Source organism: Enhydra lutris, unplaced genomic scaffold (genome assembly GCF_002288905.1).
Source record: "Enhydra lutris kenyoni isolate GAN:26980312 unplaced genomic scaffold, ASM228890v2 scaffoldscaffold17, whole genome shotgun sequence".
Taxonomy (NCBI): Eukaryota; Metazoa; Chordata; class Mammalia; order Carnivora; family Mustelidae; genus Enhydra; species Enhydra lutris.
This window is the reverse complement of record NW_019154101.1, coordinates 30,551,951-30,567,643: the sequence shown is the minus strand read 5'-3', so window position 1 is coordinate 30,567,643 and position 15,693 is coordinate 30,551,951. Positions and strand designations below refer to the sequence as shown.

The 15,693-nt window shown below is 39.0% G+C and overlaps 1 protein-coding gene across 2 annotated transcripts in view; it reads left to right on the top strand.

Annotated features, from left to right (window-relative positions):
- Positions 1 to 15,693, top strand: part of LOC111147502 (mitogen-activated protein kinase kinase kinase 5) — a 228,819-nt gene that overhangs the window by 69,568 nt on the left and 143,558 nt on the right. For both annotated transcript variants that reach the window (XM_022503521.1, XM_022503520.1), the window contains exon 2: positions 15,388 to 15,527. In XM_022503521.1, the coding sequence (XP_022359229.1) occupies positions 15,405 to 15,527 (123 nt within the window). In that variant the 5' untranslated portion in view covers positions 15,388 to 15,404. The remainder of the gene's footprint in view (positions 1 to 15,387; positions 15,528 to 15,693) is intronic.

Genomic DNA, 15,693 nt, shown 5'->3' with positions numbered 1-15,693 from the left:
GGGAGGCCCCACCAACAATCCGTTCTCACTGTCCCTGTCCAGATGCCCTGGATTTTGTCATCTCTCCTGGAGGTTGATTTTCCTTTTTGTCTCTCCTGCTTCAGCAACATGAATTAAAAGCTGTTTTCTTACTCTCAAATGCCTCCTCAGCAGGGTTTTCTGTTCAGCTATTAAGCACCTCCTGGCTTCTGGTGAACAGACCAACATATCCTTAGCTGTAAGCTTGGGAGAGGAGCTAGGGAAGGGATATGTGAAACTCCCCTGGGACCCAGGAGTAGGGGAGATAGTAACGGGGCCGCCCAGCGGGACCTGAGGGAAGGGGGTGTGTTTAGTAATACAATTTAGAATGTGTGAAAGCACAAGCAAAATGAAATATCTCCCTTCCTAGTAAGAAAAATGTTTTTTTTACTGAAAAGCATTCCAAAGAAATGATTGTGCAATTTATTTCACTGCTTGTAAACTTCCTGCAGGAAGCCTGGATGGACAGAGTGATAAGCCTTTCCTCACTCGCAGGGATATTGTACACATGTCCAATCTTAGGTGGTGGAACAGTTTTTCTGGCGGAGAGAAACTCCTCTATTATGCAGTGTCGGGCAGCCAGAAATGCCCTTCCTTCCCTGTCTGTGACCAGAAAGATAGCCTTTCTCAAGGCTTCCTTTGAAACTGTTGTTCCTGCAGGGCCTTCTCTGAGACCCCCATCGGAATTAATAACTCCTGGTTCTGTGCCCCTGTCAAAGATGTACATATATTTCATTTGACCTTGGACTTCTACAGCTCACAGGCATTTAGAGATTATAAGCTCATCATGGGGTTGGTGTTGATTACTTTGACCCATTCACAGTACCCTGTGTGGAACAGATAATAAATGCTTGTTAAACAAATGTGAGAGCCGAGGAAGCATTTCCAGAATGCCTGATGGCTGGGATTGAAGCAAGGTTAAGAAACCCAAGCCTCCAGTGTGGTGTGATAAGAAGCTGTTGAAAGGCTCTAAGGAGGGCATAACTTCGTGGGGAGTACAGCGGGGGGCGGGGGGGCGGGGTGCTCTGCCACGTCCGTTCCTCTCTGGTCTGTTGCTGTGTTTGTGGACCAGAATTGTCCCATTTTTGCCTTTGGAGGGCTGCCGAGGGAGGTCTGTTTTTCCCCATCTTCATCTCCATGTGACTGTCCTTTGAGGTGTACTGCCAGCTCCTGTTTTAAGTGATGTTTTTTATAATCACATGAATCTGTCACACTTAACAAACCTTAAACAAACCTTAATTTTCCTAGAGAGTCAACCTGTAAGCCGTGGAGGGAAATCATTCCCAGCAGAGAATGATTTACACATCTGCTGTGCGAACAGCATCACAGATCCCCTTCAAAGAAGTTGTAGGAATCTGAACACATTTTGACTAGATGCTGATTGTTTAAGTGTTGAACATAACTTTGAGGGAGTACAAAGGTTGGGAAAGCAGTGCATTTCTGACTCAGATGCCTGGGCCTGCTGACCCTGAGAACCCAGGAGCACAGCGCAGCTCCTGGGCACTCACCCAGGCTTCTTAGATCCAGTTGGGTTTTTCAGTATCGGGGCTGACAGCCATCAACGCAAGGGAAAAAAACCTTTTCAAACTGGCCTGCTCACTAGGGCGAGTAACTGTTTCAGCCTAGCGAGTAGTGTGTAAGCTGGGTTTCTTTCCTTTTACTACCTATATCCTTCCTGCAGCGGGAACAAGTTTAGTGTATATTGCTTGCAAGTAAATTGCCTATTAACATGAGGAGTAACACTCTTTGATAAAGAATGCATGTTTTGTGGGGCACTGTACACGAAGAATTCACTTGTTAATTTTTATTTATTTTTTAAAAAGATTTTATTTATTTATTTGAGAGATAGAGAGCGAGAGATCTTGAACAGGGGGGAGGCAGAAGCAGATGGACTCAGTCCCAGGACCCTGGGATCATGACCTGAGCGAAAGGCAGACGCTTAACCTACCAAACCACCCAGGCACCCGATGGTTCATTTTTAACTTTCTAAGCCATAAGGGTTCCTGCAACAGTCTCTTATCACACACTTCAAGTAATTTCTTTCATATCATCAAAAATCTTGTCAGTTGTCAAATATTCTCATGAATGTTGTGATTTTTTTGAGTTTGTTTTAGTGAGAATCCAAATAAGGTATATACATGGTCATTGACAGTGTTCCTAAAGTCTTTACTCTCTCTTTTCTCCCTCTTTTTTGCTCTCCCATTCCCAGTGGGTTTGTGAGGAAATCTGATTATCTTTCCTGTAGACTTCCTCGTAATTCGAATTGTGTTGATCGTATCCCTGTACCACACTATTTTAGTAACTCCTATTGTTTATGTAGATACAACACATACACTGTAACTCTTTTCCTAGAATGCAAAAAATCTCAGAACAACCTCAGACATGAATAAAATTGCCACGGTTTATGGCCATTTTTGCCAGAGAACATGGTCAGATCATGTTTCCAGTGTTCCCTGGCTACTCTCTGCTGTCTCTTTGTGGAAAAGTTGTAAATGTATAAAACAATTAGGAATAATAGGTCACTCAGGAAGCACATCTGTGAAGCACAGTCAGATTCTCTTCAAAAATTACCACAAATCAACTCTTGCAACCATATACAACCTGACACAACTTAACACAAGTGCCGATTAAAAGAGGCAGGTTATTGGCTCCAGTTGGCAAGGGGGACTCTTGTGTAAGATTCTGATACAAAGGGCTATGTTGTGTGCTTGGGAATTTCACTGAGGCAAGAATGAAGGCAGCTTTGCTGATTGAGAGACCCTTCTCCCCCGAAATGGCATGTACCTTAACCACAGTAAAAGCTATATTAAACTCTAAAAGAGCCTGTCCCAAATTTCAGGAATAGCTTTCTCAGCATCTGATGAAAATAGATTGATTAGTTAAGTACTGAAATTTGTTACATAAAATGAGTTTATACAGATCTAAATTTATGATTATAGACTCTTCAACCCAGTATACCTTTAGGAAATGTAATAATTTCAGAGAGAAAAATAGTTTTCGGTGGGGATAAAGAAATTTTTACCATCAAAGCCACTTCGTATCCTATTTTGGCATATAATGGGCAGCGTGGTCCTGTCACATGATAACCTGAGAGTTAAGTTTGACTTACACTTTTTCTTATATTCCCTACTCTTTATAGATCAGTGACCAGGTCTAGTGTTATTGCCCTTACATTAAAAAATAAATTCTTAAGGTAGAATCTGGACCCTGTTTTAACTTGGAAAGGGAATAACACTCTTTGATGTAGGGCCTGCTTCTATCTGTTTAATAAGCAAAATGATGTTGAAGACTGGGTTGCTCACAACCGAGGAAGGATCCCTTTATGAAACACTTGCTGTGCACCAAAGACCTAAATTGTGATTTATCTGCTTTCCTTGTGCATTGATAGGAAGGATTCACTCGAAGACTGCATCTAATTAGAGCATTTTTACAGGGCTCTCTTAATAATACTTCCTAAAACACCATCAAAGTGCTGGGTGCTGGGAATTCTTTAAGAATAGGACAAAAGGATCCTTTATTACCCCAGTCTTCCTTATGGCCAAGAATATTCATTGGTGATGCTGAAATTTTAATATCTGGTTAAGACCCATCTATGGCCAGTAAGAAGAATAAAACCGAAATCTATTCTGTCTTCCCTCTTTTCATCACATGCTCCTTTATTTTTATCTTAGGCCTATAGAAGTAAGGGGGAAAAATAGAGTTTTGGTTCTTTTAGGGCTTGGCTCACATCTTGCTTCTGTTGGCTGTAGTAGTTAGCATTCATACTATAGCAAGCAATAGACATGTTGACATTAATTCCTTTAAAAAGAAAAAAAAAGGAATGGTTCATTAGTTGCATATAACACCCAGTGCTCACCACATCACTACGTCAAAACTGATGATGTACTATATGTTGGCTAATTGAACATAATAAAGAAAAGAAAAGAGAAAAGAAAAGGGACCACAGCCTCCCAGAGGAGAGATGGTGCTACCTTCAGGCGTGTTTCTGGTGATGTCCACAGGACACAGGCTGATCCCTGCTGTCTCCTGGGCTGGGCTTTGCTTTCTGTTGGTAACCTGTACCCCAGCTTTATTGCATGGAGTCACTACCTAAATGAAAGAATCTCATCATTCTTCCTTTTACTTCATTATTTCTTGGCCTTTGCCTTTCATTAGCTCCCTTCTTCTTGCCCTTCAAAGATCTCTTCTTTTTTCCAAGACTGACTTTTCTCCCCAACTTAAATCCAAACCTTTCTATCTTATCTGAGAATATAGAGATTGTCTCCATTAATCACCTACCCACCCCCCTTTAAAATCTTCTCTTTCTACTAATGTTCAGATCCTCCACCTTGCAACTAAAGTATTAAAGTATTGTCTGACCTCTTGGTTTCCATATCAAATGTAAAAATCTCTACTGTGGATCTTAGTAAATGTTAATCTTCTTCCTTTCTCTTCCTATTTTGGAGACTTGTCTGTGTTACTTAATCTTCATTCCCTCACCTCAAATTCAACCCTTTTAGTTCTGCTATACTCACCTTCTAAATCCTCGTGGTAGGCTGAGAAATGCTTACCCCTATGCTTCAGTGTCTATGCCAAAACCCAGAGATGGGAGAATGCAACCGTATTTGGAAAAAGGGTCTTTGAAGACATGATTAAATTAAGGGTCTTGATAATTGGGTGATCTTGAATTATTGAGGTGGGCCCTCTCTGCCATCAGAAGGGTCTTTCTAAGAGAGAGGCAGGGGCAGTTGGAGACGACATGTATACACACAAGCCAAGGAATGCCCCAAGCTGCGAGATAGTGGAAGAGGCAGGGAATAGATTCTGCTGTAGACCCCTTGGAGGTAGCACAGCCCTGGCCCTGCTGACCCTTTGATTTGGAGATGCCATGGAGCCTCTGAAAGTGTGACAGAGGAACTTTGTGTTGTTTCAGGGACCAGGTTTATGGGGCTTTGTTACAGGGTCTACAGGAAACTAAATACAGCCCTCTTTTAACACTCTTGGCAAAATTATTAACCAGAGATGCCTTGATTTTCACAAAGTGAACATGCCTGAATCGCCAGCACCCAGATCAAGAGGCAGAACCTTACTAGTTCTCCAAAAGACCTCCCAAAGTCCCCTTTCAGCCATTGTCCTCCACCAAAGTGTCTGCTGTTTTGACTTTTAATACCAAATTTTTGAACCTCATGTAAACAGAATCATAAGGTATCTACTCTTTTTTATTCGGGTTCTTTTAACAGTCTGTGAGATTCATTCATGTTGCCACAGGTAGTCAGATTTTTAATTCTCACTGCTGTATGGCATCCATTATCTCTGTATAGCATACTTTATTTCTTCTACTATTGATGGTTTGCAAACAATACTGTCATGAACATTTATTACATGTATTTTGATGAACTGTGTTTCTGTTGGGTATATGATGAGGAAGGGATTTCCTGAATCATAGATGCCTTTTCATTTTTCTCTATATTGTCTACGTTGTCAATCTCATCTACAAGTGCTACTTCAACTGTTATGTCATCATGACTCTTAACTCTGATTCTGATCTCTGCTGAGATTCAAAATAACAGCTGTCAGTTAGATACACACGCATACACACACACACACAGGTTTAATGTGTCTCAATCCAATCTCAAGTTCCTACCAAAAAAGATATTTTTTTCTTGTGTCACTTGTGTTAATGGCAAGCCATAAATGTTAACCATTCAAGTTTGAAATCACCTTTAATTCTTTCTTTATCCTGCATCCACCAAATCCCTAAAGCCTCTTGAACTCCCTGCCATGTATTCTCTGTATTAGTTTAGGGGCACACTCTCCTTTAAAGGATTCCTCACTGATCTCCCAGCTTCCAGTCTGTTTTATCTGTCAGTCTGTCCACAAAATCTAGATTTATCTTCCCTAAATTTGATCCTGCCATACCCCTTCTCAAAACTCATAGATATGGATGGATCACTACTGATTATAGAATCAAGTCAAAATTCTTTATGTGGGCTTTGTGTGTTTTCATAATTGGACTTCAAACTCATTTCTATGAGTAATTATTCATACAAGGCTTCACTGGGAATATTATATTTTAACACTGTCTTCAATAACATTTTTATGTTAAATTGTTCAAAGGGCTTCCTATTAACACTTCTTTCTTCATTTATTTGAAAGAGGGAGTGTGTGTGTGAGCATGAGCAGAGGGAAGGGCCGAGAGATAAGGAGATTCCCCACTAGCGGGGAGCTTGACATGGGGCTTGATCCCAGGACTCTGGGATCATGACCTGAGCTAAACCTAGACGCTTTATCGCCTGAGCCACCCAGGTGCCCCCCCCACTTAATATTTCTTTTAATAGCTCCTTATAATAGCCATATATTGAGAGTTTGCTGTGCCTAGTGCACATGTAATCCTAACAACAGCTTTGTACAGTGAATACCTGTTCTTATTCTCCATTGACAGCTGAGGAAACCATAGCTCAGTGAACTTAAGGTCTTGTCCAAGGTCATCCATCCAGAAACTTAATTAGGATTCAAGCACTGGAAGTCATGAAACAGCTTGTCTGCCATTTGCATGTTCATCACTCCTCTTAAGGCCTCTGGAGATGTTCTCATTCTAGCTTTTCACCTCTGTGGTGTTCTTTCCTGAGGCTGCATCTCTTCCTGGCAGAGAGCTGTGGTTCTGGGTCCTGCCACTCTGGGATGGGTGCCTTCTATGGATATGTGCTAATTTGCCCCTCACGTTCTCTAAAGCTGGAGCATCATAAACTGGATTCTTGTGGCTATTGTCTGGGCAAGGGGACTTCCATTTTTATAATACCAATCTTGTTTGGTTTTGCTCCTTCCTTCTCTCCTCCCCCCTCTTCCCCCTTTTTCTTTCCCTTTGTCTCTTTCTTCTTTCTTTCTCTGGACTTCTCCCTCTTCTTCCCCCCTTCCTTTTACAGGAGCCATGTCTCTCAACATTTTTAAAAGCCAACTTCTGGAGGTTGATCACCTCTGATCACCTACCTCCCAGTCCTCACTTTCTAGATTAAAAAAAAAAAAAAATCAACACCTCTGTGTAATAAACAAGCATTAAACAAGCAAATTAGGCTGGGGTGGGGACATTACGTATACATTTGTTTTAGCAATATAAGAATGAATCATGTTTGAATCATTATGCATACATGTATTTATGGACCAAAATATTTATTGTTGACACAAATATGTATCATTATACATGATAGGGTTAACTAAATAATGTACAGGGAAATAAAATACTGATGAAGCTACAGGAGTAGTAATTCACAGCAGGAATTGCTAAACCATGATTAATTTGAGACAGCAGTGATGGTAGATTATTCTTCTATCCTTCATGAAAATCACAATAGTTTTACCTCTGTAATAGGAGCTTTTCAATTTCCGAACATTGTATATCTGCTAAATTTTAATAAACCGACTCTGAGTCTCTAGGGAACTCTACCAGGGCACTAGGTCATGAATAACATTTTAGTAATTTTCATACAGTAGATTCCTTGTAATTAGCCCTTATTTATTCATAATATAGAAGAATCAGTGGAGGGGCACCTGGGTCGCTCATTCAGTTAAGCATCTGCCCTTGGCTTAGGTCATGATCTGAGGGTCCTGGGATCGAGTGCCGCATCAGGCTCCCTGCCCTGTGGGGAGTCTGCTTCTCCCTCTGCTCTCCCCCCTGCTCATTCTCTCTCTCTTTCTCTAGTATATAAAGAATCTTAAAGAAAAAAGAAAAATCAATAAAAGGCAAGGTATACTTCCCTTAAGAATCTAAGATGGGATAAGCATTTGGGGGTTAGTATCTGTTCTTTAGGGGATCTCTGTTGGTTTACCAGTTCAGCATTCCCTGGGAACTGACTCAGTTCCCTACTGAGTTTCCTCCATTGCTCTGACCAAGCCCCAGGCGTCTTGCCTCTTTCCTTTTCCTATGGTGCCTTTGATATGCAGTGCTTTTGTTTTTTATCTACGATTTGAGGTGTTCCATTCCAACTCCATGACCTGATGATGCCTCTTTCATGTTGGCTTCCATCATCCCTTCCACCAGGCTTGGCCTCCCTGGTCCTTGAGTGTCACCCTCTGTATGTCCCCAGTGCTGGCCACATTCTGCCCTATGTCAGTATCTGCCAACTCATGATTCTGTCCCACAGAGATAGCAAAAACCACATCCAGTTAATTTTTTCTGTTAACTTTCATAACAGCAAATAACAAAACTTTATATAATAAGTGGTCAGGACATTTGTAGAATTAAATTGGTACCAGTGGGTCATCCTGGGGGATTAAACTGTCATGACTGAATGGCTAGTTCCGTGTGATAACTTGGGAAGTTCATGTATGTATGTATGTGTATATATATATATGTATATATATATATATGTATATATATATATATATACATATATATATATACACACACAATACTTATATGTAAAACTTGGGAAGTTGACAATGGAGTTTGGGAGTGCTTTGTAGACTATAGTACAGTCCAAATCACTACTGGGCTCTTGTTGTCATCAGTGATCTAATGCCTAAGGAAAACATTGAATAGATAAAAAGTAACTGAACATTAATGTTCTGCTTCAACTCTACTTTTTACAAGCCAGCAGAAGCTCATGTGAGATATTTAACAGATACTGTATTATAAAGGAAAAATGAGATAAAAAAAGAAAAACAGACCATGAACCACTGCCATTTAATGTCCAAAATGTAATTAGGCACAACAGTTTTATGTTATTGCCCTAAAAATTTATTATGCTTTAATAAACCCCTGGTAAACCTAATTTTATGCTCCATTTAACATTAACCCATTTGGAAGAAAGGAAAGAAACAATACCTCGGGTAAAAAATGTAAGAGATTTTTGTACCTTTCTGTATATTTTTAAATAGACTTAGTCTTCAGTTTGTTAATTATAGCTGTTTTACTCACAATAATACCATAAAAACTCAATCAGAAAATTATTAAGTTCATTTGGTCACAAAATACATAACAGAAATATATGCTTTGGTCCCCAAATCTTTTTTATACCTCCAAATTTATGTTGTGATCTTGAGAACCTCTATATCCTGTAAATATAGGGTGTGGCTCAGTGAAGAATTAAGAGTGTGGATCTCCAGCTAGATTGCTTGGGGTCAGATCCCTCAAAGGATAGAAGTGGTACCACCACTTCCTAGCTGATTTTGGACAGATTATTTATACATTCTCTGCCTCTGGTTCCTGAAATAGTAATATTACCTACCACAAAGGAGTATTATGAAGATTGAGTTAATATTTGATAAGCATACAGTTCCTGGCACATCGTAATTATTAAATACATGTTTGTGAAATAAAGTGGATAAACGGTAACCCATATGAATGAGTTTCAATAATTGTGGAGTATCAGGTGTTTATTTATTATAATTACATCCTTTTTTTTGCATTTTAGTCATGATTTAATATCATTTCACAAGGAAGATAATTTTCACCTGTTTGTTTTACTATTTTTGAGAAGATAGTCATCAGAGTCAGGAGGTAGCCATGATAAGATGACATTTTTGTTACATAATGAAGTGCTGTGTTCAATTTAAAAATTCTGTGTTACTGGAAGCCCCAGCCAGTATATCCAGGTAAAACAAGACACACAACAACAAAACCCCCAAACCATAAAAGACATACAGATTTGAAAGGAAAAAATAAAACCATTTCTAGTTTCAAATAACATGATTGTTCATGTAGAAAATTCCAGACATGTGCAAATAAAAAAATAAGGTCTGGAACAAATAAGTGAGCTTAGCAAAGTCTCAGGACAGAAAATCAATAAAAATCAACTGTATTTTTACATACTAGCAATGAACAACTGGGATTTGAAATTTGAAAGGATACCATCTATTATAGCATCAAAAAAAGAGAATCATTTAGGTGTAAATCTAGCAAAATACATGCAGAAACTGTGTATTGAAAATTATAAAATACTGAGGAAAGAATCAAAGAAGACCTAAATAAATGGAGAGATATACTATTTTCATGGATATACTATTTTCATCTTCAATACATGAAGATATTAGTTCTCCCCAAAATGATCTGTACATTTAGTATACAATATCAGTCAAAATCCCAGGAAGATTTTTTTATAGCTATCAACTGATAGCTCTAATCACAATGATTCTAAAATTTACACAGGAAATCAAATAAAACTAAACACTTTTGAAAATAGAAGAATCGAGTTGGAAGACTTTCAGGGCTTAATTTTAATACCTACCATAAATCCACAATTATCAAAACAGTGTAGTGTTGGCAAAAGATAGGCACATAGATCAATGGAACAGAATCACCCAACAACATACCCATATAAATGTAGCCAATTGGTGTTTGATGAAGAAGCAGAAGCAATGCAACAGAGAAAGGAGAGTCTTTACAACAAATATGAACCTTGACCCACACCCCACATCATTTACAAAAATTATTTTAACATGGATCATAGACCAAAATGTAAAATGTAAACTACAAAACTTCTAGAGAAAACTTTCGTGACCTTGGATTAGGCGAAGATTTTTTTTAAGATACTGCACCTAAACCACAATCATAAAAGAAAAAAATTGATGCTTTGGACTTAAAGTTAGAAACTTCTGCTCTTCTAAAAATCTGTTAGCAGTTTGGAAAGACAGGTCACAAACCCGGAGAAAGTATTTGCAAACCCCCTTATTCGACCAAGGAAAAATATCTACATAATGTAAAGGACCCACAAACCTCGACAATAAGAAAATAGATTCAACAATTTAAGAAATGGGGCATAGACTTTGATCACTTCACCAGAGAGACAGAAAAGTACATTTTACTCCATGGATATTAAAAAATACATTTAGAAAAGAATATACATCTATCAGAACCCATCAGTCACCTGAACCTAAAGTAGAAAAAAAGTCAGTCTTTTTCTGAGTTTTTGTACCGTATTCAGTATTTTAAAATTATACAAACAAGCATTTTTAATGTTCTATATAGCATCCCAAAATGGAGCTGTTCCTGCTCAGACGTTCAGACCTGATGACTATGCCTTATTTTGCCTGTACCATTTATTTTGAATGTCTAGTTTCTCTCTCTCTCTTTTTTTTTTTTTTTAAAGATTTTCATTTATTTGACAGAGCACAAGTAGGCAGAGAGAAAGAGGAGGAAGAGGCAGGCTCCCTGCCGAGCAGAGAGCCCGATGTGAGGCTCGATCCCAGGACCCTGGGATCATGACCTGAGCCGAAGGCAGAGGCCTTAACCACTGAGCCACCCAGGCGCCCCTAGTTTCTCTCTTAATCTGAGTGTCTTCTCTAGTGCCTTTATTAATTTTAGCATCAAGTCCCAGGAGCCCATTCTCTCGAAATCACCCATTTCCACTCTTCTTGTGACAACTTTAACTTAACTAGTATTTTCCTTTGTGTGGCTTTCATTTATTTCTTGTCAATTACTGTTTGGTTTGGTTTCTTTCAGCCCCATTTTACGCTCTCTCTTGATTTTCAAGCGCTGTGACTGACGGCGAGTGGCTGGCATCTGTGGGAAGAGGAAACAGTGGGCGCAGGAGGCAGATGGGGTGTGTAGGTGGGATGCCATGACTCATTTTCTCATGTGTTGGTTTTTGGTGTGGAAATGTTAAGGACCCCAAAAGAAAACCCTTTATAAAGCCCGTAAGTCATTTTAGCCTTGGAAAAATATCTTTTGAAGCTCTTTTGACTTGGCTGCCTCTTTCGTAACCTCACTAAATTCTCTCTGTCTTCAGCCTCTGTTTGATCTGATCTATTTCTCTTTCACAGAATGTGAATTCTAATCTCACATTTACTAGACAAAGCCAACTGCCCCAGTTTCTTGAGAGTCTGCGTTATTTTTTTGTGCTGCTGTTTGGTTTTATATCCACTTGGGTTTTTAGTGTTGTTTTTCTTTTATTTTGGTGGGTTCCTAAATTACAAAAGTAATCAATGTTCATAAGAGAAATTGTTAAAAATAATATAGAAGGAATAAAGAAAAAAATGCACAATCCCATTACATAGCTATTATCATGGTTTACATTTCAGTGTACAACTTTGCAGAATTTTTAAATTTCTAAATACACATATGTATATTCACATAGAATATATACATTATAATGTATTATATCTTAATTTTTTTTACTTAATATACCTTGAGTTTACCTTCATTGCTAAATATTCTTCTACAACATAGTTTTCTTTTTAAAATTATTTTAATTCCAGGGTAGTTAACTTATAGTGTTATGTTAGTTTCAGGTGTACAATATAGTGACTCAACAATTTGGTTTTCAATGATACATAATAAACCACTATTTGGGGGTGCCTGGGTGGCTCAGAGGGTTAAGCCTCTGCCTTTGGCTTAGGTTATGATCTCAGGGTCATGGGATCAAGCCCTGCATCGGGCTCTCTGCTTGGCAGGGAGCCTGCTTCCCCCTGTCTCTCTGCCTGCCTGCTTGTGATCTCTCTCTCTTTCTCTGTCAAATAAATAAATGAAATCTAAAAACAAAAACAAAACCAAACCACTATTTGAATCTATCTATGTACCTACGTACCTATCTGGCTACCTACGTATCTAACCATTTTCCTGTTAATGGATATTTAGGTATTTTCCATTTTTATTGTAAAAAATATATTTCATTCGACATACTTACAAGTAAACCTGACACATTTATGGGGATTTTCTCAGGGTAAATTCTCGGGAGTAGAGCTATTGGGTCAAAAAGTGTACATAGCTTTAAGGATTACTGAGGTCTCCTGGGAAGTTTAAAATTCTCCTTGGGCTGTCAGAATGTCATTTCTCTGCATCTCCACTGGGAATTCTTTAATTTTTTTGACTACTTATTAGACAAGAAAACTGGCACTTTAGAGTTTGCTTAATGTGCATTTGTTCGTAGTAAGGTGTAGATTTCTTTGTGTATTAATTTATCATTTTAGTTATTCTCTTGTGAATTTGCCCGCCCATGCCCATAGCCTAATTTTCTATTGTAATGTCTTTATGGCTGCTTCTTTGCTCTAAACTGACTGATAAGAGGTAATTTATAGTGATATTAACCTTTCATCTGCCACACATTGCAAATATGTGTAACAAATTATCATCTGTTAAATTTGTGGTGAGGTATGTTAACATTTTCATCGTACTTGTGATTTGGAATTGTTTTGCCATCATATTTTCTAGATACTCTGATTACAAAGGGAGCTCTTGGTTTTCATAATGATTTTGCATCTCAACACCTTATTAAATTATATTATTGCTTATAATAGTTATTTAGTTGATTCTACTGCTTTTTCTTGGTTGACAACCAAAACATCTGCAAGTAATGATAATTGTGTGTTTTATTTTATAGTATTACATCTCCTTACTTTGTGACATTAGCTGGGATTTTCAGAAAGCCAACTAGTAGTAGGAATAATTGACTGCCTTGTCTTTTTCCTGATTTTTACAGAATACTTATAAACACAAAGTTGGTAGTTGCTGTGCATATATAATTTTTTTAAGAGAGGGAGACTGAGAGCAGGGTGTGTAGGGGCAGAGGGAGAGAGAGAGAAAATCCCAAGCAGGCTCCACACCCAGCCTAGAGCCTGGTGTAGACCTGGATCTCACAACCCTGAGATCATGACCTGAACCCGGAATCAGGAGTCAGATGCTCAACTCAGTGAGCTACCCAGGTGCCCCAGAATATATATATTATTTTTCATGTGAAAAGAGTGCTGTTCTATTTTTGTTTTGCCGTTATTTTTTTTTAAATCTTCCTTTCTAATTTGAAGCCAGTTTTTTTTTTTAAAGATTTTATTTATTTATTTGACAGAGATCACAAGTAGGCAGAGAGGCAGGCAGAGAGAGAGGAGGAAGCAGGCTCCCTGCTGAGCAGAGAGCCCGATGCAGGAACCTGGGATCATGACCTGAGCTGAAGGCAGAGGCTTTAACCCACTGAGCCACCCAGGCGCCCTGCAGTTATTTTTAATAAGAAATGCGTTTTGAATTTTAATTAAAGCACTTGGGGCATCTGTGGAGATGCAGATGAATTTTTTTTTCCCCATTGAGATATCCCAGCATTCCCAAAATAAATTTTAAACCCAGGATCTAGTTTTCTTATAGTATAATGTTGGTGCATTTTTTTTCATTTTTCTTTCATACTTTTGTCCATGTATAAAGTGAGTTTGAGACTAACCTATATTTCATTCTTTTGACATTAGTATCAGGTACTGCTATCAGGTTTATACTACCTTGGTATAGTCATCTCTGAGCTTTGGTGGAATTTTTATCTGTGTTTATATTTTCCTTCTCAGTCATAATTTTCTATACCTTTGCTTTCTTTCTTTCTTGAGTACACTTGCTAGGGGCTTGCTATATATTAATAATAATAATTAGTTATAAAGTAACAGCTCTGGGGACGCCTGGATGGCTCAGTCGGTTAAGCCACTGCCTTCAGCTCAGGTCATGATCCCAGGGTCCTGGGATGGAGTCCCACATCGGGCTCCTTGCTTGGCAGGAGCCTGCTTCTCTCTCCACCTCTGCCTGCCACTCTGCCTGCTTGTGTGCTCACTCGCTCTCTCTCTCTCTCTCTCTCTCTCTCTCTCTGACAAATAAATAAATAAATAAAATCTTAAAATAAAATACACCTCTGGAATAATTTATAATCTTACCTATTTCCTTTTTAAAAAAATATTTATTTATTTAATTGGGGGAGGAAGGGCAGAGGCAGAGGGAGAGAATCTTCAGGAGACTCCACACGGAGTGTGGGACTGGTCGTGAGGCTCTGTCACTTGGCCCTGAGATCATGACCTGAGCTGAAACCAAGAATCGGCCATTTAACTGACTGAGCCATCCAGATGCTCCCCTGCTTGCTTTCTTAAATCTCATTTTACATTTACTGCTTATTGCAATAAATGGATCTGCTTCTGGAAATTATTTTAATGTTGAAATTCAACAGAGAGCGTTAGCCCCAGCATCCCACCATTGTAGATTTTGCTCAGTTTCCAGTAATTACAGGATCACCTTCGTGTTTAAAAACAAAAAACAAAAAACGATGGGGGAGACTGGGTGGCTCAGTGGGTTAAAGCCTCTGCCTTTGGCTCAGGTCATGATCCCTGGGTCCTGGGATTGAGCCCCACATCAGGCTCTCTGCTCAGCGGAGAGCCTGCTTCCCCCTCTCTCTCTGCCCACTTGTGATCTCTGTCAAAGAAGTAAATTTAAAAAGAAAAGAAATGTTCAAAAAAAAAAGATGCAGGTTTGCTGCATTTTCTAAAAACCACTTCCGTCTGGGTAGAGCTACAAATTCAAAATTCATTGGTAAGCAAGGAGGGAAAATCCCTATCCTTTCCTCATTTCCTCTTTGAATACTCAGTCGTTGAAACCAAAATGTGCTTACTGGGCATTATTCAGGTGTCGTCTCCTGGGGGGGCTTTTTTCTCTGTTTGCAGATATCGCAGTTGTGGAGATGAGTGATGCTTTCCGACAGCCGTCCTTGTTTTACCACCTCGGAGTGAGAGAAAGCTTCAGCATGGCCAACAACATCATCCTCTACTGTGATAACAACTCAGACTCTCTGCAGTCCCTGAAGGTACCTGACCTGTTTGCTAAGTATTTACTTGGGGCACCAGGGTCCTAGTGATACCTCTCTGTCCCTGTGATAACCAAAGCAATGGAAGCAGCTTACATTTGTGAAAGCTTGTTTTTGCTAGTCCGATAGTTATACAATTCCTCATGACATTTATCTAGAATTCAAT